Genomic DNA, 23,589 nt, shown 5'->3' on the forward strand with positions numbered 1-23,589 from the left:
GCCGCACCTCCTTTATATTGTAAAACACTGAAACGATAATGCTTAGTCCCCTCTTACCAAAAAAGTGCTCCGTGTGAGATACAAAATTGAATTTTGTCAATTTTGTCTTTATTTGACAGCTCGCTCTCTCACGGCTCTCTCACGGAGTACTTTTTGTAGAGTGGAGTGGGCACTTAAAGTGTTGTAAAAGACACTGAGAGTATTTTGAAATTTTAACGTTTTTTTTAAAGAAACTCTTTGAGAGAGAGAGAGAGAGAGATTAAAAAAGATTTTTTTTATAAATTTGACAACCATTTTCAGCCAGATCAGTATTCGCCAATCAATGCATACAGACCGTGTCTGTAATGACCTGGAAACAAAATAGAAAAAAATTGGTTTAAGAACAGAAATGAAACGAAAAACAAGCAATTTATTTTACCCGAAGTATCACCCTTAACTGCCGCTTTCAATGACTCCTTGTACTTCCTCTCGTATTCTTCCTTGATGTCCATCATGTCAATTTCACAGCGCGTTACACACAGCCGAATCAACGCACGATCATCCGTGCCCAATCCGGCAACTGCCTTATGCAAACACTTTGCAAAGTATTGCGAGCGATCCAATGCACATCGTAGAATTGCCAGCATACCATCTTCTACGTCGCCACTGAATTCCTTCTTGATGTCCTTCTCCAACGTATTACCCGTCAACTTTTCGTACTCTGCCGCAATCAACTTCAATTGGGCAAAGTTTCTCGTACAGAGAATACGATTGAATTCACTCTCATCCGTTCCCCATCGTGCCGTTCCAGCATTCACCAGCAATTGAGCGTCTCCGCGGGCTGCATTAATGTCGGTAACCGTCGACTCGTCACGATTGCCGGTTGAACAGGAGACCAGCAATCGTTTGAAACTGAAGCTGGTCTCACTTTTCAATGAATCCTCCAAATGGCTACCGTACAATCGTTTGTATTCAGCGGTTATCATGTGAAGTATTCGGTTCGGTAGACCACCGCACAGTATTTCAATTAGGGCATCTTCATCCGTTCCTTCACCCCGCATCGCTTCACTCAGCTCCTGACAATAGTATTGGATCATTGGCGTTAGGAGAGCGAGTAGCAAACGTTGGAAATTGCCACTGGTCTCCTTCTTAATATCCGTCAACAAATCCTTTCCGTATGCAGTCTTGTAGGCCTTGACGATTTCCAATCGTTGAACGCACGGACGACGGCATAATACACTGATTATGGCATCTTCATCGGTGCCGAATCCTTTCATTGCCTTCCGTAAAGTTGCAGCGTCATTCGATGCATCGAATTGTGGAGCTAAGGTGAGTGTTGGCCGTGACTGAAATGGACATTTGAGACATGAAGACGAAGTTAAAATTCCGATTCGAACCGGATCGTGTATTGATTTCGCTTACCATTGGCACCGATGTCGGCTGATGCGGATTATAATTGACTCCCGATTGTTGTACAGAGTAGTTGACTCGTTCAATGGTGTCAGGATTGTTTGGCATTGGTGGATATCCACCATGTTGCGATGGTGAATATTGTGGTTGTGGCATCGGAGGATAACAATTTGGCATACTTTGACCTGGATACGATGGCATTTGATTTTGGCTGGGATACGAAGGCATCGTTTGACCCTGTCCTGGATACGGAGGTATTTGATTCTGTCCTGGATACGAAGGCATTTGATTCTGTCCTGGATACGAAGGCATTTGATTCTGTCCTGGATACGAAGGCACTTGACCCTGTCCTGGATACGGAGGCATTTGATTCTGTCCTGGATACGAAGACATTTGACCCTGTCCTGGATACGAAGGCATTTGATTCTGTCCTGGATACGAAGGCATTTGACCCTGTCCTGGATACAAAGGCATTTGCCCAGGATAAGGAGCCTGATTCTGGTGATAAATGGGAGTTCAGAGAAATATATTTTCTGGCGAAGTAATGATGTTCGTTCGAATAAAGTGTTTAAGAAGAGGAAGCCCAGTTCAAAGATAATCTTAGCCGAAAATGTGAATTTCCATTTTCTCATTTTAAAATGCGTTTGAATTAACCTTCTACAAACAGCTGTCATCTTTTATCGACAACGACAGCAATAATTAACGACAAGATCTGACTAATAAGGCCTTATATAGCAAAAAATTATGTTCAAAACAAATGAAGTAAAAGATTTTTGAAATGAATTTCTGAAAATTTTCTATCAAATGGTTTGAATAGTAAGTAAATATGCTTGCCGTCTGTGACAGGTTAATTGATTAAAATTTATGGGCAGGGCTGTGTGACTCAACAAGTGTGTCCATACATCTCTAGCGTGACCTTGAGATTCTGGTCTGTAAGCGCTACCCCTCCTTAAACACTGTACAGTACAGATCGTATGGATGCATAATGGACATTGGGATAGAATTTGGTGTACTTACATTTGGATACATCTTTCGAAAATAAATTTGCTTCAAAGTGACTAACGAGAATGCAAAAAAGGCAATTCACTAAATTGGTATTGATAAAGCACTTGAAAGGCTTTAGAGATTAGAGATTACCGAAAGAAACAGATCAGTCAACAAAAAAGTTATGTTCAATGACATATCTGGGTGGATATACAATCAGGCATTTGGTACAGACATTCGCTTATTTAGATGGACTAGATGACAGGGGGAACGCACACATTAAGTTGAGCGGACATACTTCTTCCTCGAATGGTTACTTAACGTATGCTTCTAAAAAAAGTGGTTCGCTTCTTATCAAGTAATTCAATGGAAAAATTAACGCTTTGGTATGAAAATAATGAGAAAAATAACAACTTTTCCACCACCTCCTAAAAAGACATAAAATTGTCAAAATGATAAAGAGTTTGGTACAATGGCCCCTTAGCATCTGGTACATTTTGATGGTGTGACAACTGTAGTGAGTGTCGAATCAGCTGTTTTTGTTATTCTCTTTCAATGTTTTCACTCTGGTGATAAACGAGGGGAAAACCACTCTGATTAACAATGTGTTAATCATGTTAATCACAGGCTAATCTCAAAGTTGAGCATTTTTTTTGTTTTTAGTAAAAATTGAAAACAAATGAGTTAACAAGGTCCCATTATAGTCTGAGCTGCTATGTCAGAGAAAGTCGTCTCGTTCTCTGGCGAGTTTTAATGTATTTTGACTGCAGGGGCCAAAGTTTCGAACTAAATTTTTTTCTTCCCTTTTTTCTTCCCTCACGAACCGGCTAAAACCGGTCTTACTATTAAACTTAAAAGTCGGATATCTCCTTCAAATTGAAATATTTTTCATTGGTCTCAAAGGTTTCGGAAACTTTAGTTCAATACCTAAAACTCAAAGAACAACTTTTTTGTCAAGGGACCAGAACTGCCCGGACTATTAAGGATTCCAGGAAAAGTGGCCCAAAAAACCGCTCACTTACCTGGCCATTTCTTATTCAATTTTGATGTGTGGGGGCTTTTCGGAAAGGTAATTTCCTACCCTACCAACGATGGCTGGCTGAGCTCTGACATATCAAAGAATCGGGCGCAACAGCTCTAAGAAACACCAGCAATTTGCTCACAAGTTTTTTTAAGAAATTTGTGGGAATTAATAAGCGTTTCGAACGAAGTCAACGATTTTTACTCAAGAAATTACAAGATTATGATACCTTTGAATGATATGCAACTATATGACTGGGTCTAAGTCTTCCCAAATGCATCCCAAAGCTAGAACTCAGGGAAAAGTAGCATTTCTAGCAGTTTTTTTTTGTTGTGTCATCTGGATTTGAGGAAAGATTGAGGTGTCTATCTCCATGAAACTTTGTAGGAACCTTAGTCAGGCCATTAGTCAGGCCATAAAACTCAGAATTTTGTGGAATTAATTAATATTCGGAACAATTGCTCTCATATTAAAATGTACAGCCATTTTGTGTTGAAAGTGTTGTGATGATTGTTGTGAAGTTGGTTGTAATTTGGTAGAAATATCAAAATTCAAAGTTTTTGAAAATAATAGTTTACATGGTGGGAAATTAGAAAAATTTGATCACTTTCGGGGTATGTTGGGTAGCTGGAAATATTTGGTCACTTTAAGGCATCGGCGCAGGTTCAAAAAAAAACTTGCGATACGTTGTAAGGTAAGTTGTGGGGATCATTTTAATGAATGAAAGTTGGGGTCGGGGATATACATATAATGATGGTTGCCAAACTAATCTGACCGCAAAAAAAGCCAAAATATTTGGCTATTCAATCATTTTACAAAACAATTGTTTTGACAGAACAGTGCTAACGAATTAGAATTAGAACTGTTCTAAAAAGCAGTGTTGACTAAACCTCTAAAACGACTGACATCCCAACAAAATCTCTTCGTGAAAAGTGTGACGCAGTCTTTGTAGTACAATTTCTAAAATGAATGCTTTCGCTAGAGTTGACGCTTTCCGCTTCGTTACGCAAAAATTAAATTGTTCGTCCAATTAATTCAAACGGCTTAGCTTTCATTATCATCTTCCAAATAATTTTTACCAAAAAAATGTGGCTGAAAACAACCAAAATTTAACCAAAAAAATCTGAGTCGCAAAGTGGCAGATGATCAGGAACTTTTAAGATTCGAAATCAATCTCTCAAAATGCTCAGATCAAATGAAGTAGTAGAACAGATAGTTATTGACGTTGTTTGTCAGATGACTTACCCCTCATCGTTACAAAAATGCTTTGCAAGAAATCGAAAGTCGTATGGCACATGTTGACATCGACCAACGAAAACAAATAAAAAGAAGAAAACCAAAATGGCTCAACAAGAACATTGCGATAGTCGCCAAAATCCGAAAAAAGCCACCACAAGTCACTTAAGTCGTGAAGATTTCGACGGAGGACCAGTTAGCATCGATCAGATCGAAAAGGGATTGTATCTAGGTTAGTCTAGTGACTGAGCAATCGGAGTTTTTAGTCGGACAAAAGAATGTTGTTTTGTTTACATCTCACGACAGAGTGTTGAATGGTGAAATTATGTTTTACAGGCAATGTAACGGCTGCTACCGATAAGGGATCACTGCAGGCCCATGACATCACTCACATTTTGACCGTTGATTCATGTCCATTACCTTCACACGTTCTACAAATCTCCACATTGACCAATAAGTATATTCAAGGTAATGAATGACTGTGGGGTTAATGTGTTTGTTGAGGTAAATAAATTCATCGATTTTTCCGTGTTTAGTTTCCGATGTTGCCAAAGAAGACTTACTCAGTCATTTCGATGATTGCATTGAGTTTATTGAAAATTCTCTGCTCAATAACAAGCGAGTCCTCGTTCACTGGTAAGTGTTGTCGTTACCATTGAGTAGAAGCTACCATTTCTTCGGAATTATTCGAAATTCGCTCTCCGTTTTTTTTTTAGCTATTTCGGAGTTAGCAGAAGTGCGGCCGTCGTTATTGCCTACATAATGAGGAAATACAAAATATCCTTCTCACCGGCGTTCGAAAGGTAAAATCACTTGACTTTGTCGGTTTAAAAAAAACCATTTTATTGCCTTCCCCATGCGAAAGTTGACCATTCCGTAGCAGTTTGCCCCATGGGAAAATAATCCATTACATGAGCACTACCTAACTTCCATTGGACTTTTCGATGGATTTGGGTTATCTTCGACATGAGTGAGGTGTTCCAAGGTTGGTTCCTAAATTTTAGGATGAGAGATGATTCCTCTGGCACTTCCTAACTTCCATCGGTTATTTCGATGGATTTGGGTTATTTTCTACGTGAGTGAGGTGTGCCAAGGTTGGTTCCTAAAGTTTGGGATGAGAGATGATTCCTCTGGCACTTCCTAACTTCCATCGGATTTTTTTATGGATTAGGGTTATTTTCGACATGAGTGAGGTGTTCAAAGGTTGGTTCCTAAATTTTGGGATGACAGATGATTCCTCTGGCACTTCCTAACTTCCATCGGTTATTTCGATGGATTTGGGTTATTTTCTACGTGAGTGAGGTGTGCCAAGGTTGGTTCCTAAAGTTTGGGATGACAGATGATTCCTCTGGAACTTCCTAACTTCCGTCGGATTTTTTGATGGATTTGGGATATTTTCGACATTAGTGAGGTGTTTCAAGGTTGGTTCCTAAATTTTGGGATGACAGATGATTCCTCTGGCACTACTTAACTTCCATCGGACTTTTTTGATGGATTTGGGTTATTTTCTAGATTTGGGGATGAGAGATGATTTCTCTGGCACTTCCTAACTTCCATCGGTTATTTCTACGTGAGTGAGGTGTGCCAAGGTTGGTTCCTAAAGTTTGGGATGACACATGATTCCTCTGGCACTTCCTAACTTCCGTCGGATTTTTTGATGTATTTGGGATATTTTCGACATTAGTGAGGTGTTCCAAGGTTGGTTTCCAAATTTTGGGATGACAGATGATTCCTCTGGCACTTCCTAACTTCCATCGGTTATTTCGATGGATTTGGGTTATTTTCTACGTGAGTGAGGTGTGCCAAGGTTGGTTCCTAAAGTTTGGGATGACAGATGATTCCTCTGGAACTTCCTAACTTCCGTCGGATTTTTTGATGGATTTAAGATATTTTCGACATTAGTGAGGTGTTTCAAGGTTGGTTCCTAAATTTTCGGATGACAACTGATTCCTCTGGCACTTCCTAACTTCCATCGGACTTTTTTGATGGATTTGGGTTATTTTCTAGATTTGGGGATGAGAGATGATTTCTCTGGCACTTTCTAACTTTCATCGGTTATTTCGACGTGAGTGAGGTGTGCCAAGGTTGGTTCCTAAAGTTTGGGATGACACATGATTCCTCTGGAACTTCCTAACTTCCGTCGGATTTTTTGATGGATTTAAGATATTTTCGACATTAGTGAGGTGTTTCAAGGTTGGTTCCTAAATTTTCGGATGACAACTGATTCCTCTGGCACTTCCTAACTTCCATCGGACTTTTTTGATGGATTTGGGTTATTTTCTAGATTTGGGGATGAGAGATGATTTCTCTGGCACTTTCTAACTTTCATCGGTTATTTCGACGTGAGTGAGGTGTGCCAAGGTTGGTTCCTAAATTTTCGGATGACAACTGATTCCTCTGGCACTTCCTAACTTCCGTCGGATTTTTTGATGGATTTGGGTTATTTTCGATATGTGTGAGGTGTTTCAAGGTTGGTTCCTAAATTTTGGGATGACAGATTCCTCTGTCACTACTTAACTTCCGTCGGATTTTTCGATGGATTTTGGTTATTTTCGATATAAGTGAGGTGTTCCAGGATGTTAAACATGACGATTGACTTCGGTTCATTTTACGTGAATTCCTTGGTGATAATCAACCTTCACATGGGACAGACTGGATGATGCTACTCAATTCATTAAATCGTAGACAACTTTGTGTTACTGACAAACTTACTCGTTTGTTTTGGAGCAACTTACTTCGGTAACTGCCTTTTCGACAAGTGGATATTGGATATCCTAGCCGAATCCGGCTACGTTATCCAAACTCTACACTTGTTGAAAAGGCAATTACCGACGCTTGTTGCTCAAAAAACACACGAATAAGTTTGCGAGTATCACATCCAAAGTGTACCATTGGAACTTTTCTGATCGAATTTACCGCACTCTGCTCGCTAGTTCATTATCCTACTCTCTATTTCAGAGTAAAGTCAAAGCGTCGATTCGTTGGACCGAATCCTGGTTTCGTACAACAACTGAGGCTGTTCTATAAGGTATGCCAAGCAGAGTTGCCCCAAGCTTCGTTCTCTAATTTTTCAACTTTCCACTTCTAGATGAAATGGACAATTGACATTCACCACGAACAGTACAAAACCTATCGTCTACGATTGGCCGCTGACAAAGTTCGAAAGGGTGAGTGTGACAGTCTCATCTTGTCTTTAAAGTGAATGGATTTCACATTGTAAATGAATCTCATCCGTCTATTGCAGCCAAAATTCTACCCCAATCCTGCATGGACTTAGTGAAACAAGACCCGGGTCTGATTCAAACCAATCCCGAGCCGATTGTCTATCGATGCAAAAAGTGTCGTCGCATTGTCGCATCGAAAAGCAATGTCATCACTCACAAACCGGTGTCGCCGAATCAACGACCGAGGGAGTGTGCAAAGTTAGATGCGTACGCTGATGAGCATACCGGTGTTATGATAGACGAAATCAGCGACAAACTGAAGGAGAATTCGTTGAGCAGTGATCGATCGTCGGATGTGGAAATGGATTACTGCAAGGACGTCTATTTCATCGAGCCGCTAGCCTGGATGGACGGGATACTGCGACAAACGAATGGCAAATTGCATTGTCCCAAGTGTCAGAGTAAGTTGGGCAGTTTCAGTTGGACGATGGGGATAAATTGTCCGTGCGGTACTCAGGTATCGCCGGCATTCTATTTGGTGCCATCGAAAGTGGAGCTTAGTCGATCGGTGCAGAATGTTCAGATTACCGTTTAGAGTTGCGTCGTCGACCCGCCGACTGAAATCATTTTTAGACTGTAAGGCGCTGCTTTCTCTGTTTGGAGAAAGTGGGCAATTGGCTTCCATTATATACAAATGTAATAACAGACCATTCTAAATACGCTTAAAATTGTACAACAAATTAAATGTTTATCGCGCGGTGATGTGTTCAAATAATTAAAAGCATGTTGGATGTTGAACAGGGTGTGTTTCGTTCAAGTGAGCGATGCTTCCATTAAAAACTCTCTGACAGACCTGACATGAACGACACGATTGTAGTAGTTGAATACGGATGGGTGCAATCAGTTATAAAAGACAGGCTCTGATTAATGCGGTCGTTTACAGCAAAAAGAATGTTTTAAACAAATGAAGTAAAAGATTTCAAATTAATCTCTTGACACTGTTTTGATCTAATGAAGTAATAGATCTAAGAGTTAAACTACTGATATGCTTACCGTCTGTAAAAGGCTGAGAAAATCGAAAGTGTTCCTACTTGAGTCATTCCATAAAAATTGTCCAACAAGAATTTTTGGTAAAATCTTAGAAAAACTGCAGTCAGTCAGGTTACGGAGTGATTTCTTCATTTCTAATCTTAGAAAAACTGCAGTCAGTCAGGTTACGGAGTGATTTCTTCATTTCTCCATAGTAGAGCGCTGCGGACGTTCAGGTATTTGCGTCAAAAATGACGGAAAACTTGACCAAAATTCATGAATTTTTATTTTGAATGTTGTATTGCTTCGGTGGTGTTCCGAACATTGAAATAATTTTTTATGCATGAAGATTGCAAGTTACTTGACAATGAAATTGAAATTTGGAAATAAAATTTTTGTTTTACGCGCCCTGACGAGGTCTGGGGTTCAAATCTCGTCAGGGCGCGTAAAACAAAAATTTTATTTCCAAATTTCAATTTCATTGTCAAGTAACTTGCAATCTTCATGCATAAAAAATTCATGAAGTTTGAAGCCACTTTATCATACAGTTTAGCATTAGCGCCATCTCTTGGTAAGAAAAACACTTAAAAGTCGACAATTCATTTTTTGGTTAAACATGGCCTATGGTGACCACTAAACAAGTGAGTTACAATAGAAATTAATTATTTTTCTGATAAACAGGGAAGGATTTCCCATACACTGAACAAGCTTCTTCGAGACATAATTTTTAAAGGGGCATAGGACGGGCTTCCCAGAACTCTTATCAATGATATTACCAGGTTTCTTCCACCATCAACTATGGACTGTGATGCGAGTATCGTCTCTTCAGAGAGGACCATATCAGTGCGCTGTACAGAAGTGCAAAATAACAGTTTCGACGATAAATGTACGTCGTCTTTACGTGACCAAATTAGGAGTAGATCGGATGCTGCGAAAGACAGTTTATTACATGAAGTATCAATTTTGTGATAAAAGCCAACTCACTCACGTGTTTTTTTAGCAACAAAGCTTCGCACAACTGTCTTTTCAACAAGTGTAAAATTTGTATATCCGAGCCAAAGGAATGACCTAAACAATTACTCTTGTTGAACAGGCCAAATACTCACAAAATTGTTACCTCATTTAATGAATTATACTTTCGCAACGTCCAACATATTTTGGCACATTGTTTGCCTCACGCGAAAGTGGAATATGACAAAGAAATTCACGTAAAATGAATCGAAAATATTCCTTCATGTAACGGCTCATTTTTGAAGCAAGCAAACTGATGGGTAATGGTCAACTTTCGCACGGGGCAGGAAATAAAATCTTTTCTGATTTGTGAGACATGTTTCATAGAGGAAGGTTTACCAATTTGGTGAATGTGTCGCAAATGCTATAATAGCATCTACAGTATTTCGTTACTATCTGTTTCGACTATATGGGTCTATGTACAGTGCAAACACATCATATTTTTAAAGTACACATTTAAGACGACTCACATTCAATTTAAATTTAGATCAACACAGATCTGATTCTATTGTTACCAACTAGATGAAAACTTTTACCAGTCAGACACTTTGCAGAACTGTCAGCTGCCGGGACACTTGGTATTTTTATCAGAAAAATCTAACTTGACAAAACTAAAAAATATTTCGTCAAGTTGGATTTTCTTGTAAATGAACAAAGTGTTGTTTCCGTGAAGTCTGAACTGAACAAAGTTTGTGTTTAAAAAACGGAAATTTTCCACTCTTTTTGTATAGTTCATATAATCCACTCACACTGTTGACTCATAATCAAAATCTTTAAAAATCAAAACACAAAAATTTTAATTCTAAAATTACAAAAATGGCATGCATGTTTTGTACGCGGTGCTTTTTTCTGTGTAAAAAAAGCTCTTGATGTCCTGTTTAACAATGAAAAATATTTAAAAAAAATTGTTAACTAATTCAGAATGATTAATAAAAATGTTAATTCAATGTACGAAATTTGGTCGATTTTTCTTTCAACGAAGATTGTATGACTCTTGGCTCCTCAGTATATTCCCAGTACAAAAATTCTGAATTTTTGAACAGACGATTCAACGACAATTCAAGGCCGGCGTAGGTGAGCCAGACTTTCCCTCATAGACAGTGGCGGACCTGCTCAAAAAAGCCCTTCGGGCGTTATATGAGGAAATTTTTCAAAAGGCCCATCGTTGCCATTTCTTCATACAAAAATCAAAAAGCCCTTCGGGAATCGCCCGAACGCCCATAGGGCCAGTCCGGCACTGCACATAGACATGGGCTAAAACATGTTCTTTCAGTCCACATTTTTGCTCAACATATCATATATGCCTTTTATCATCAACTGTGGTGTGTAACCCGCGTATCTGTATCTGCGTGACCTCCCCAAAGTATACAGCCTTGCGTCAACACAAGGTTTGGTCGAATGTCAAACTTTGTATGTAGCGGAGGACATAACGATTTCGGCTTTCTTCCGTTTGAATTCCATTTTTTGAAGGAATGTATTTCACAATTTTAAAAATTTTCCTTCCTCAACATCTGCCCCTTGTGACGCAAACTTTTTTATTATAATTTTCTTCCTAAAATTTTTCTGGTAAGATTTTTGTTGATAAAACTTTCGCGTACTTTCCTCATCAGCTGCCATTTGTGACGTATACCTTTTTGCGTGTCGAATCTGTAAGCGTCACCTACACCGATATCACTTCTTTTGTAAGTGGATAACAGGACTTGCGTCACACCTCCACTGTAAGTAGTTTTGGGCGATTTTCATTTTCATTCTTTCTTCGAAATTGGTCTAAAGCATTTCTTTCTTATAAAATTAAGTATTTATCGAACAAAAATTTATATTTCATGTAAACAATCTCGCATTGTTCCCAAAATTGAACTAATTTTGTGATTTTCTCCTTTTCGATCGAATTATTTTTTTAGAAATCTTGACGATCGGTTGGCTGAATTTATAAACTTTCACGTTCAGTAGTCACGCATCGTCTTCGTATTAAAACTTCGGGAAATTTGTGTAATTAGGCAGTGAACAGTTAATGTGTAATTGATAGTAGCAGCTAATGAAATAATTTGTGTTTAAAGTGTTTAAAAATGATTTCGATAAGTCTGCAACATCAGTTTCACCATTTGTCAAAATAATTGGAATGTGTAAGTGTGTGTGCCTCGAATGTATATTACACTGAGTTTACTTTTGCTTCTCGATTTCGTCTACGTAATTCCTGTCTATCCCACTATTATGTCATGTCATGTTATTGCGCAATGTGATCTGAATTCGGCAAATTAGATCAATGACGACAAATTTCGATATATCGTTTGTGACTGTGTACAGCATCAATCAAATTTGAACCAATTTCGGTAATTTCGCTGATATGTTCGCTTTCGATCTGTAACATCTGTAAAATCTGAAGGATGTGTGCTCGTGGATCTGCTGCCGAATCTATCTGAAACGCAAACTGCATCACATTTTACCATTTAATTTTAAAAGAGAAATTTAGCTAAGAAATGCATTACGGGGTACCGTTTTGTCTCAAGCGATTTTCTGGAATTCTTTGAGATCGACACAACCTTGCTTTACTCGACTTTCAATTCTCGATTAATAGTGAATAGAGCTACAGCCGAAAACGCGTTCCCGACCCTCGAAAACCACACTTAGAAACCACTTCGAGGCCAATAAATATTCTAATAAAAAAAACTGAGAGCTTGAGAATGAACACTTTCCGGAAAACAGAACTTATTTACCTTTTGTTGTTACAGAAACGCTCGCTCAGCCATTTACTTTGAAAAATGCAATATTTCTTGTAGAAATTGATAAAATTCCAAAAAATGACGGTTATTCGATACTTTCCACGCCTAAATTCGCACAACTATTTGATACAATCCGTGATACAAGCTTCAGTTACCACACTTATTCAAATCGAAGTTCAAATAAAATCTTCGTAAGTCGAGTTACGAAAGCTACAGACCAAACGGTCAAAATTTTGATCGTAAAGTTAAATGCCAAGTTATGAATTCTTAAAGTTACGTATGTTTCGAGAATCGTCGCCCCGTGCTCAGAGAATTTTAACGTTCTACCCCCTAACTAGAAATAGCAGCAGGTAAATCGCCTAGACAAATATATATCCAAAAACCATTTTTGTGGGATCGTACTGATAAGATCCAAACGACTCTTCTCCTTCCACACGTAATTTTGTAGAACTGACGATTTCCACCGATTTTAGTCATTTGTGACACATTTCGCCATTGAGCGACCCAACTCGGCTTGGATCGAGTGACACCCTTGGATACTATTGATCAGATACTAAAAAGGAACAATGTACAGGAGAGTGCTCTGAACTTCAATTTTTCCATACAAAAATGGATCCCCGACCCACAGAGATCGATTAATTGTGTCTATGAGTTTGAGTTTGTATTTTTCCAGCCCTTGGAAAAGATCTTTGGTGTAATCTGCTATTGCATTTGTGATAAATTAATCGAAATTATTTCGTGATTTTTGAATAACGTTATTCGAGTAACCGGATTCATTTCGGGTAATAACAACGTTATTGGGGATGCCTGCTTCAACCTTAGAGTAATTATATCGAGAGAGGAAATTCACACTACGAAAAGCGGTCCCGACATCAATGTGTATAAGATACATTTGCGTAATGATTTACGTAGAGCTTCCACCAATACATTCACATTTGAGATTTCTGTTGACGTTGTTCATCTAAACAGTCTTATACGTTGAATGTTATTTATTTTTAAATTATTGTGTTGGTCCACTCCTGTTCTATTCAAGGGTGTATGTCCCGACGCACTGCAAAGCAGAAACCATCATTGTTAATTGATGTGCACATAACCTCATTCTTGCATGTTGTCTCATCAGCCAAATTCTATAAACTTTTTTTCCCTAATTGGTACGGTCAATACCTTTCTAATAAAGCAAAAACAGTCGACATCCGTTCAAATTTGGCCGACCTACAAGCAAAAACTGCTTCGCCGCCCTGTACCTGGTTAACATCCAAAGAACTGTGAAGAAAATTTGTTGGCCTTATTTTTGCTTTGACAATTTTTGCGTACAAGCGCCGAACGCGTCACCTACAGCGATATCACTTGTTTTGGAAGTATGCCCAGGGACTTGCGTCACTTTTACTCTTTGAGTGTTTTTGATTGATATAATTGTGACAGTTAACTTAGAAGGGCTTACGATTAAATATACTTACACTCTTTATCATCAAAACACGGAATCATACGGAATAGTTAGAACAGAGTACGGGGCTTGTGGTTGTCTAATTTTCACAACTCCAATTTCTTAGATTGCTGCTTTAAGATTTAATTCCTCGTTCATTTCGATAATAAAATTGATTTACCATTTGATAACATGGGACCTCAGAGCAAAATTTATTTTATTTCAACCATCCCACATACATTTAACATTGAGGCGAAGTATACTCTTTACAGCAGACGCGAGTACACCATTGATTGCAATTTGGTATTGCACAACCTGGTGTACAAATAGCCATGCAACCCGCCCAATCTGCATAACGGCGTACTCTTACTCGTGCTGGAGATAAACTTTCCACTGGCTCTTCACCACTCGAGCGGCATACATTATCAAACAGTAGGATAATGACAACGGTGAACAGTAAAAGGAATTTCATTGCGGCAATCTGATACGAAATTGGAAAAGTAAAACTTTATTAACTTTGTCTGTGTCAGAGTTTGTCAGAATTTAAAATAGAAATTGCATCACCTTTTGCTTTTATAGGAAGAAGACACTTTTCTTACACTTTCAGAATGTTTTAGAACGAATGATTGAATTGACTGCTTTAAGACCTTTTTATAGATGTTTTTTTAAAATCTTATCAGTTGTTTAAATACTGCAATGTTGTTCTTTACTTGTGAAAAGCTGGGAAAACAAGAACGGTGATTAGGGTGTCCGTCTGTATTCAATTGTACGAGTTCAACGAGCTATCACACGCCACGAAAGGTTAAAATTTGGCCGAGATATTAATTTTCAAAACTTGAAAATTTGTTTGAAGAAATTGATGAATTTACCGACAAAAGTTCTAGAACAAAAAAATAATTGCGTCACAAGTGGCAGATGTTGAGGAAAGGTAAGAAAATTGTTAAAATAGGGGAAAATACGTCCTGAAACAAAGGAAAAACGGAAAAAGCCGAGTCATCTGCCACTTTGTGACGCAAAAAAATTTTCGGTAAAATTTTTGCTTTTTTTGCGAGTCGAAGCTGTAAGCGTCACCTCCACCGACATCAGTTCTTTTGTAAGTGGATAACAGGACTTGTGTCACACCTCCACTGTGAGTGGTTTTGGGCGAAAATCATTACATACGCCTTAAAGAAAACTACTTGTTGCAGACTATTGCTATACAAAGGGGCAACGCAGCATGTATAACTTTAGGAAGGAATAAAGCAGATGATTGTTATTTATTGTAATATTTGTTGATTGAAAAAATCTTTTTTCTTTTACTGACTGTGCCGTAAGCGAGCAGTCTTTTTTTACGCTCACAGTATAATAAGTACCAAAGCGATGTGTAAATCTTTGTCACCCTAATGGTGTGAATCAGCTCCGCTAAAATTTTTGTTAATTCAAGCTCAATTTAAACAAAAAACATTTTCTGTGGCATAAATACCAGTTCTTATATCTAAGTCTATTTACTCCAGTTGTTTTGTGTTCGAATTCTGTTTTTATCAAAAAGCTGCAAGTTATATTGGATGCGCAGCTAAAATGTTTTTTCGTTTGTTGCTGTGGCAAATACCCTTGTGGGATATGGTGAAATGTGGTCTCAGTTTACTGGGTCATATAAACACTTTTACCCAAATAACGAAACCATTGGTTATGAATACAACAAGTCGACATGTAAAGAGTGCAACACAGTTACGAATAACTGGGTTGACCTCTTTACACAAACGATGAGTGTGCGTAAACATTATGTCGGTCAACGCATATTGTTCATGTCCCGAACGCGAAAACGTAGAGGTTGTTAAGTTAGTTGAGCTATATTTTGGGCGTGTTAATAAACGGACGTTCTGTCCAGTAAACTTAAATGCATAGTTCATTCTATTCTCCATACCCTCGTAGAAATAAAAATTGAATTGCAATCCTTTACAGTCAGCCAATTACATTATGACTACGGGATTGTAGGATGCTTTACTTTTACATCCTACACACGTCCTGCATTCATTTGAACCAACGAATTCAGTTTCATTTTTGATTTTGTCGATTGGCACCATTGACATACAACAAGTGGTTAGTTCTCATTATCTGCTTGTGGTGTTACACCTCCACTGTAAGTGGTTTTGGGCGATAATCATTACATACGCCTTAAAGAAAGCTATTTGTTTACCCCCCCCCCCCCCTTGCTTTTGAGTCATTAGTTTGCATGGGTCCTGAAACAAAGAAATTTATTGACAAAGATTTGGGAAGGAATAGAGCAGATGATTGTTATTTATTGTAATAAAATGTTGATTGAAAAAATCGTTGTTTTTTTTACTGACTGTGCCGTAAGCGAGCTGTCTTTTTTCGCTTTGATAAAAAATGACGTACGTTTTCAATAAAATTTAAATTCGTGTGAATTGCGGCCCTCGCTGCGATTTGGCCGCAAACTTCACACTCGTTGATTTCTGTTCTATTTATTCGGTTTTGTTTACAAGGCAAAGTCACATAACAAGAAAAATACTATTGAAATAGATACAACAATTCTGTTAGCAACATCAGCTTGTTCATTGGACCAACATAATCTATCGTAGAACCTAACCTCAGGAATACATTCCATTCTACACCAAACATTTTTTTGAAAATCGGTTGAGCTTTGCTCCAGTTATCGTGTTAACTAAGGGCACAAAATTTTAACATTTAACGTTTTTTCATCATATTTCCATACATTTTTAGTCACAGTGAACGTGTTACGTGCGGTGTATTTTCTTCTCTAACACCCATGACTTACAGTCAAGGGAATAAATACAAATTTCGGAGTGTTGTGTTGCTGATATCCAGCCTATACATCGTTCACAGTATAATAAGTACCAAAGCGATGTGTAAATCTTTGTCACCCTAATGGTAAATCGTGTGAATCAGCTCCGCTAAAATTTTTGTTAATTCAAGCTCAATTTAAACAAAAAACATTTTCTTTCTAAATACCAGTTCTTATATCTAAGTCTATTTACTCCAGTTGTTTTGTGTTCGGATTCTGTTTTTATCAAAAAGCTGCAAGTTATATTGTATGCATAGCTAAAAGGTTTTTTTGTTCGTTGCTATGGCAAATACCCCAGTAGAAATAAAAATTGAATTGAAATCGTTTACAGTCACCCAATTACATTATGACTACGGGATTGTAGGATGCTTTACTTTTACATCCTACACACGTCCCACATTCAATTGAACCAACGAATTCAGTTTCATTTTTGATTTTGTCGATTGGCACCATTGACATGCAACAAGGGGTTAGTTCTCATTATCTGCTTGTGGTTAAATCTAGGAATCCGAACGAGTTCACCGAGCTATCACACGTTATAGTGCTTACGATTTGGCTGTGATATTGAATTTCAAAATTCTGGTTTTTGTACGACAATGAGCAAAATTTCGTTTTTCCAGATAACAAGCACTACTGACCATTTAATTCGAAAAGAAGAAGACACCGAGGAATTGCGCTGTGGGCCGTGCTAACACTTCTCCCAGTGTTGGTGAAGTGCTTAGGTGATCTTCTCTTTGATTTTTGTTTTTCGTTAGTTCTAATGTTCCTTTTTGTTTTTTTGTTTTTTCAGATTAGTGGCCATTGCTTTTGTTAGTGTTAGTGTCAGTATTTTCCGTTTGTTTGATTTTCAGTTTTAGTGAGAGTGTTTGTGAAGTTTACTGTTGTGAGTTTTTGTGCAAAAGTGAACGAATGTGTGAATGGATCTGTGCGTGAGCCGGTGGGTTGAGGTTTGAATTTGTTATTTCATTAAAATGTTGATTATTGTTCTTCTTTTTGGTTTCATTTGTTTGCTTGATTTTTACAAAAGGTTTACCCTCCCTACCGTAGAGCGCATACAATAACAAAACCAATTTTGAAAATAAAATCAAAATTTGTGAAAAATAAAATGAAAAAGACAAAGCTTCAATGTCCATGCATCCGCTTCATTTTAACAATAATGAAAAATAAGAAACAAAGTACAAGTCACCGATCGAGTTGCGGCTGAAGTAGATAAGAAAACAAGATAAGAGTCTACTCTCAAAGTGACTAAAAGTCGCGTGTTATTCGCTTGCCAAAAATTGGATGCACTGCACCATTTCTCATGAGTTTATTCAACGATCTATCAACCACAAGTACAGTGCGTATGGATACGAGCGAGATAGCAAGAGCAGTAAAAGTTATTTTAAAAGTCAAAACGCATTTGGACGGTGGCAAACCGTTGAATGGAAACGTGGATATTGCAGAAAACTTACATTTGAAGCTGTACAAGAAATAAACTATTTTCAATTATTCACTGTAATCCGTACACATCTGACTGGAAATAAATGTATCAAAAATAAACCTTGTGTTTTCTTTTCAGTTTCCTGGGAATCTTCAACTTTATTTAATAAAATTTCTTCTGTTTCTCATCATACTCTACCCGCTTGTGCTCGTCATTCACTCCTCCTGCTCCTCATTCACTCCTCCTGCTCCTCATACACTCCTCTTGCTCCTCATTTATTCCTTCTGCTTCACATTTATTCCCTTAGCTCCTCTTTACCTGGACCTTCTCGTACTTCTAAAGTTGTCTAATAGAAAAGTCATACTCCTCCTGCTCCTCCAAATACTACTACTGCTCCTCATTATACTCCTCTTTCAACAAAGAAAATTTGAGTTACTTCGGCGATTTCGTTCATTGTACAGCTGAAGCGCAAATAGTCAGAATCACAAAAACAAAATAACCTACCCTCTTGAATATTTGAAAAAATCACCAGGTACCGGTCTAAGCTCACCCTATATCATTTCACTTATTCAATCACTGATCAAAATTAAAATCCAGCGGAACCTCATCATATTGAAGGTGTGATAAGTTCATAAAAGAGGGTGCGCAATATTGTTCTCATTCCGTCACGGTCAATTAGTTTTTTTTTCGGTGCAATCAGAATGCATTATTATTGCGAGATACAAAAATGACAAAATTGACGAAATCATTTTCATTTATTGCCTCATATTGTGATTTTGACGTATCAATAAATATGCAGATGTACCCAGTTTTTTTAATGGCAAGTTTTTTATTGTTTTTTTTCAACATCCTAAAATTTGTATCCAATTATGATACAAATTCCACCCATGGAGTGGCTTCTATACTTAACAGAAATTTCCCAATTCTATTTATCCAGAACCATGGAAACTGGCCTGATTCAGGAAAACAGGAGAAAGGCTTAACTAGAAACTTAGCTAAGAGAACAAATTAATCAACAAATCAATCACAGTATATAAAAAATCTCGTCCAACCGTTCGAATTCATTTTCCCTAAACGTTCCCATAACACAAGCTGCATTTGAGCGCTGTAAAACAATACCTATTCTTTGTAACGGTTTAGCTTGACGTCTGCTGCTTTTCTTGCCACTGAACCAACCTTTTTTGAACTAAGACGCAGGTATGACGGCGCTAAGGTGTCAGAACATGTCGCATCCCAGACCAACAGTTGACCATTACACCATGGTATCAATGTGACTCTGTCCACTCTTTTCTTATCATCTCTGAACATTCCAGGTGGTTCTCTCATCGATGGAAAATTCGCTGGTGAGCGATGTTTTATATTATTAAATTCAGAATGACGAGAAAATCTGCCTGCACTATAAAGACAACTTAACCCATGGGTTCCATCTTCACTCACAAACTCACCACACACACACTTGTGACGACTACAAATACCTGTACCAACTCTCAATGTGATCGAAATTCGAAACTTTTAGTAACGTACCAATTGATTTCGATGGGAGGGTTGTCAACCAAGAATACGATTCCTTTACTGTTGATGCTAAGAATCTTGCTTTATCTAACTAATTTTTTGAGAAATTAGCAAGTTATCCCAAGATCTTTGGTTCCACATATGGATAGGAATTTCATCAGAATGACTAAACCACTTCTCCAAAGCACGACTGTAGTCGGATGTCATTGTCTCATCTGATAATTGTGGGTACATCGAGGTGACGAGATTGATTTGTCCGTACATATATGAAGCGTCATTAACAGCTTTGCAAAAGAAAGATGGAGTGATTAGACCAATCGCAGTTGGAAATACTTGGAGACGTATTTCAGCAAAAATTGCATGTCGAAGAGTGGCCTCGGTATTATCCAATCTGTTCCTACCACACCAACTAGGAGTAGGAATTAGGAATGGCGCAGAAGCTGGCATGCAGCACGCATTTATTATGGATCGAAACATACGTCCGTTCGAGTGTTTATAAAAATCGACGTGAAGAATGCATTCAATGAACTGAGAAGAGACGCATTGTTACAAAAGGTGAAATCAACGATACCAGAAATATACAAGTTTGTTGAACAGTGCTATCGAGTCCCCACAAACGTATATTACAGAGAACATGTTATCTTATACCAAAGAGGAGTCCAGCAAGGTGATCCACTTGGACCAGAACTGTTTTGCCTTGTTCTTCAGAATATTATTTCATCCCTAAAAGAATTGGACCTGAATATATGGTATCTTGACGATGGAACAATCGCCGGTACACCTGATTCCGTTTCGAAAGCACTTCAAGAGATTATAAGCAAAGCAAATGAAATCGGCTTAAAATTGAACCATTCGAAGTGCGAAATGTCAGTTCTGGGAACAGACCCGAGTGATAAATAACACCCAAAAATTACGTATACTTTTTATACTTTTTTCAAATATTTCATACTGAATCCTAAGCTAGTATTTTCTGCTGTATGTAAAGCTGTCAGTCTATCATGCATACTTACTTAAGTAATGAGAAAATAGATAGATTGAACTGCAGTAAACATCCCAAAAAGTCACTGGTAGACTACATTGTGAGATTGAATGAATGAATAAGGTTGGTATTTACATAGGTGTTCATTTCAGCAGATCTTCATATAAGTAAAAATCAATGAATCGAGACAAACGGGATAACTGCAATAACTACATCTCATAGAGTACAACCAATCTCTAGCAAACAAACTCTCAGCTCTCTGTGTCAAATTCACACCTTATTTCTTTGTATTCTACAAACACTATTCTACATTCGACATTTGGTTGCTAGAGAGGGTATTGGTACAACTCTATAGATATGCTATTCATCTTCAATATTTATGTTTGTCTTCTCCTCACTTATCCACGTTTTCGAAGAAAATGCAATGACCAAAAAGAGCTCATTCTGAGAGTCCAAACTGGAAGGAGTTGGATACTACCATCATGCGCCATTTGAGTTTGACAACAATTTTGTTAAAAAATAATTCGAAAAGCTATGTACACTGATACTTTCATTGAATAGGTATTTATTGAAGCTTTTTGGGTGTATTTTATACATAAAATTTTTAATTTTCCTGGACAGATTTTTCCGCGTAGGTAGTTAAATTCGAAATTTTTTTTGTAATAACAGCATTGATCTCCGTTTTGGTAAGTTTCTTAGTTTTGTTTGCAACAGCGCGAGCATCCATGATATCTAAATATGATAAAGTTGATGGATCTTTCTTCATTAAAGATCTAAAATAGAATTACCATAAATGAGAGCTAGACGGCGCTTATCTAATGGAGCTGTTGGTTGCCCATTCAAGTCTTTCTTATTTTTGCCTCGTTTTCCAGAGAGTGTGTGCGTCGTTAAGACCTCCCGCCCAAAAACGCAAACCAATAAGTTATTGATATATTCGTTATCGGATTTGGCCTTATCTAAAACGGCGCATTGTTTTTTCGTTAGGAAAATGTTATCTCTGTACATTCTCCCTCCGTCCTATGCCGTTTAAAGTATTTGTGTAAATAAATAAATAAGGAAATATAAAGAATCTGCAACCTTTTCTACGAATAGGATTTCCGGAACTCGTTCATCGACTGCCACTAGGTAATCTTGTAGAAGTTTATTACGACGATCCGCCTTAGACAACTCTGTTTTTAAGCTCTCGTTTTCGGATTTTAAATTGATTACTTCCGTCAGTGCGTCATTATATTTCGTGGTAAGCTCATCCAAATTTATAACGACAACGTTTGCCCCACCTTGATAAATATTGTTTACACAAAAACTCAAAAATTAACCGTAAAAAACATAAAAGATTTTATACTCTCGCAAGGGTAAACTTGTTTCATGGTATTGTTATGCACGGTTCCTTCACTTGTATCTGGAGGAGCTACAGAGACTGACGATTTCGTATTATTTGTGGTTTTGGATACGATGAACAGTGACTGCTCGTCTTCCTCTTGCTAATTCATTATTGATATTTTAATGCACCGAAACGATCGTTGTATTTTTTTATACCTGAGCATGACTTTCTTCCATTGGATTGTACTGAGGATACTCATAGGTGCCAGCCATAATGGAATTACACAACTCATTAAATTCCATACCGAAAGAGGTAGAAGGTATTTCGCACAGGGGTGATATTTGATTTGAGAACGAACCAAATTGTAATGAGTTTGAAAGTGTTTCCACAATATCATTCTGGTGATATCGCTTTGTATTAACTGACCATTGTAAATACGTTATCGAAATAATACCTTCTCCTCCGTAACATTTTTTTCTTGATCGGATACATATTCCAAATGACGCAAAGTGATTACAGACGTTGAAGATTGTGGTTGAAAATTATCCACACTAATCGAATCATCTGCGGATAGTGTATTTTCATCTGCCGTGTTTGCATAAACTTCTATGTTTTGCACCGTTTTATAAGATTCTGATTTAAAATCGTTCGCGACTGTTTTCGGTGAACGATCCGAGCCAATATCATTTTCATTATTCAATTCCTTCCAGATTTTCATTTAATTAATTTTTGTGATCTTTGAACTATAAACCACGACTTTACCTGTTCTATTCCTTCTTTCGGGATATCAGACATAACAAATTCTACCCCATTAGATATAACCCTAGATGTGGTGGACAGCTGAAACGTTTTATCGTTCGAAGTTTCTGTGGCGAGAATCGGTCTACACGAAAGTTCATCTTTTTGTGCTTCGTTCTGATTCGTATATTTGATTTTCTTTGAAGGTACTGCGACCGACTTGCTTTTCTTATGTTTTTTAGGTTTAGGTGGTTCGATTTCCTTTAGAAATTTTGGAATGTAAGCTTAACTATTTGATGTTAAATTCTAAGATGTACAAAGATCTCACCTCAACTTCACTACTGTTGTCATCTTCAGGTATTACAATATTAATTGTTGCTTGTGAAACCGGGATAGATGAAGATGGAGTCTGTAATTTGACTTCGTCGATCAAGTAATCTACGTTCAATGTGTGTGCCTGTGTTTTCAGTAACTTCAATTCTTTATTGACCGATTTTCTGTGCCTCGCTTCCATCTTTCTTATTTCCTCATCAGTATTTCCTGGCTCTCGAAATTTGTAGGACACAGATTTCAAGCGTCCTTGCATGTATTTTTCGGCTTCGGCCAACGAGTCTATGAATTTAATGTGATAATTTAAAAATGCCACCAAAAATCAAAGATAATGCTAAAAATGGCGGATCATATCGATATGGTTTGACATTTGAGCGGTTGGCAACGTTGTCAACAGAAATATTGCTGAAGTTCGACCAGTTCGACACAGACATTTGTTTACAAATTTAACTTTGTTTTGTGGTTTCTGCTTAATTTAATGAAAACCAATGAAAACTACATGAAGAGTG

The 23,589-nt window shown here is 37.7% G+C and overlaps 2 protein-coding genes and 2 long non-coding RNA genes across 5 annotated transcripts in view; 2 read left to right on the plus strand and 2 right to left on the minus strand.

Annotated features, from left to right (window-relative positions):
- Positions 1 to 226: 226 nt before the first annotated feature.
- LOC119075882 (annexin B11-like) lies at positions 227 to 2,586 on the minus strand. 2 transcript variants are annotated; one of them, XM_037182449.1, is made up of 5 exons: positions 2,407 to 2,586; positions 1,780 to 1,887; positions 1,402 to 1,647; positions 419 to 1,325; positions 227 to 349 (listed from the first exon to the last, which is right to left on the minus strand). In XM_037182449.1, exons 1-5 carry the CDS (start codon positions 2,416 to 2,418, stop codon positions 306 to 308), a joined length of 1,317 nt encoding a protein of 438 aa, XP_037038344.1. In that variant the 5' UTR covers positions 2,419 to 2,586; the 3' UTR covers positions 227 to 305. The 2 variants fall into 2 exon arrangements, with proteins under 2 accessions (XP_037038344.1, XP_037038343.1); XM_037182448.1 differs by having other exon boundaries at positions 1,402 to 1,887.
- Positions 2,587 to 4,693: 2,107 nt separating this feature from the next.
- Positions 4,694 to 8,589, plus strand: LOC119075898 (dual specificity protein phosphatase MPK-4). The gene is made up of 7 exons (XM_037182474.1): positions 4,694 to 4,862; positions 4,967 to 5,098; positions 5,167 to 5,266; positions 5,347 to 5,433; positions 7,589 to 7,658; positions 7,719 to 7,797; positions 7,875 to 8,589. Exons 1-7 carry the CDS (start codon positions 4,736 to 4,738, stop codon positions 8,387 to 8,389), a joined length of 1,110 nt encoding a protein of 369 aa, XP_037038369.1. The 5' UTR covers positions 4,694 to 4,735; the 3' UTR covers positions 8,390 to 8,589.
- Positions 8,590 to 11,938: 3,349 nt separating this feature from the next.
- LOC119075928 overlaps positions 11,939 to 23,589 on the plus strand; it is a 28,881-nt gene continuing 17,230 nt past the window's right edge. Inside the window, exon 1 of the long non-coding RNA XR_005087499.1 lies at positions 11,939 to 12,052. This is a non-coding gene — a long non-coding RNA (uncharacterized LOC119075928). The remainder of the gene's footprint in view (positions 12,053 to 23,589) is intronic.
- On the minus strand, positions 14,178 to 14,646 carry LOC119075920. Its single transcript, XR_005087491.1, has 2 exons — positions 14,542 to 14,646; positions 14,178 to 14,458 (listed from the first exon to the last, which is right to left on the minus strand). It is a non-coding gene; the product is annotated as an uncharacterized LOC119075920 (long non-coding RNA).

Source organism: Bradysia coprophila, unplaced genomic scaffold, assembly GCF_014529535.1.
Source record: "Bradysia coprophila strain Holo2 unplaced genomic scaffold, BU_Bcop_v1 contig_232, whole genome shotgun sequence".
NCBI classification, from domain to species: Eukaryota; Metazoa; Arthropoda; class Insecta; order Diptera; family Sciaridae; genus Bradysia; species Bradysia coprophila.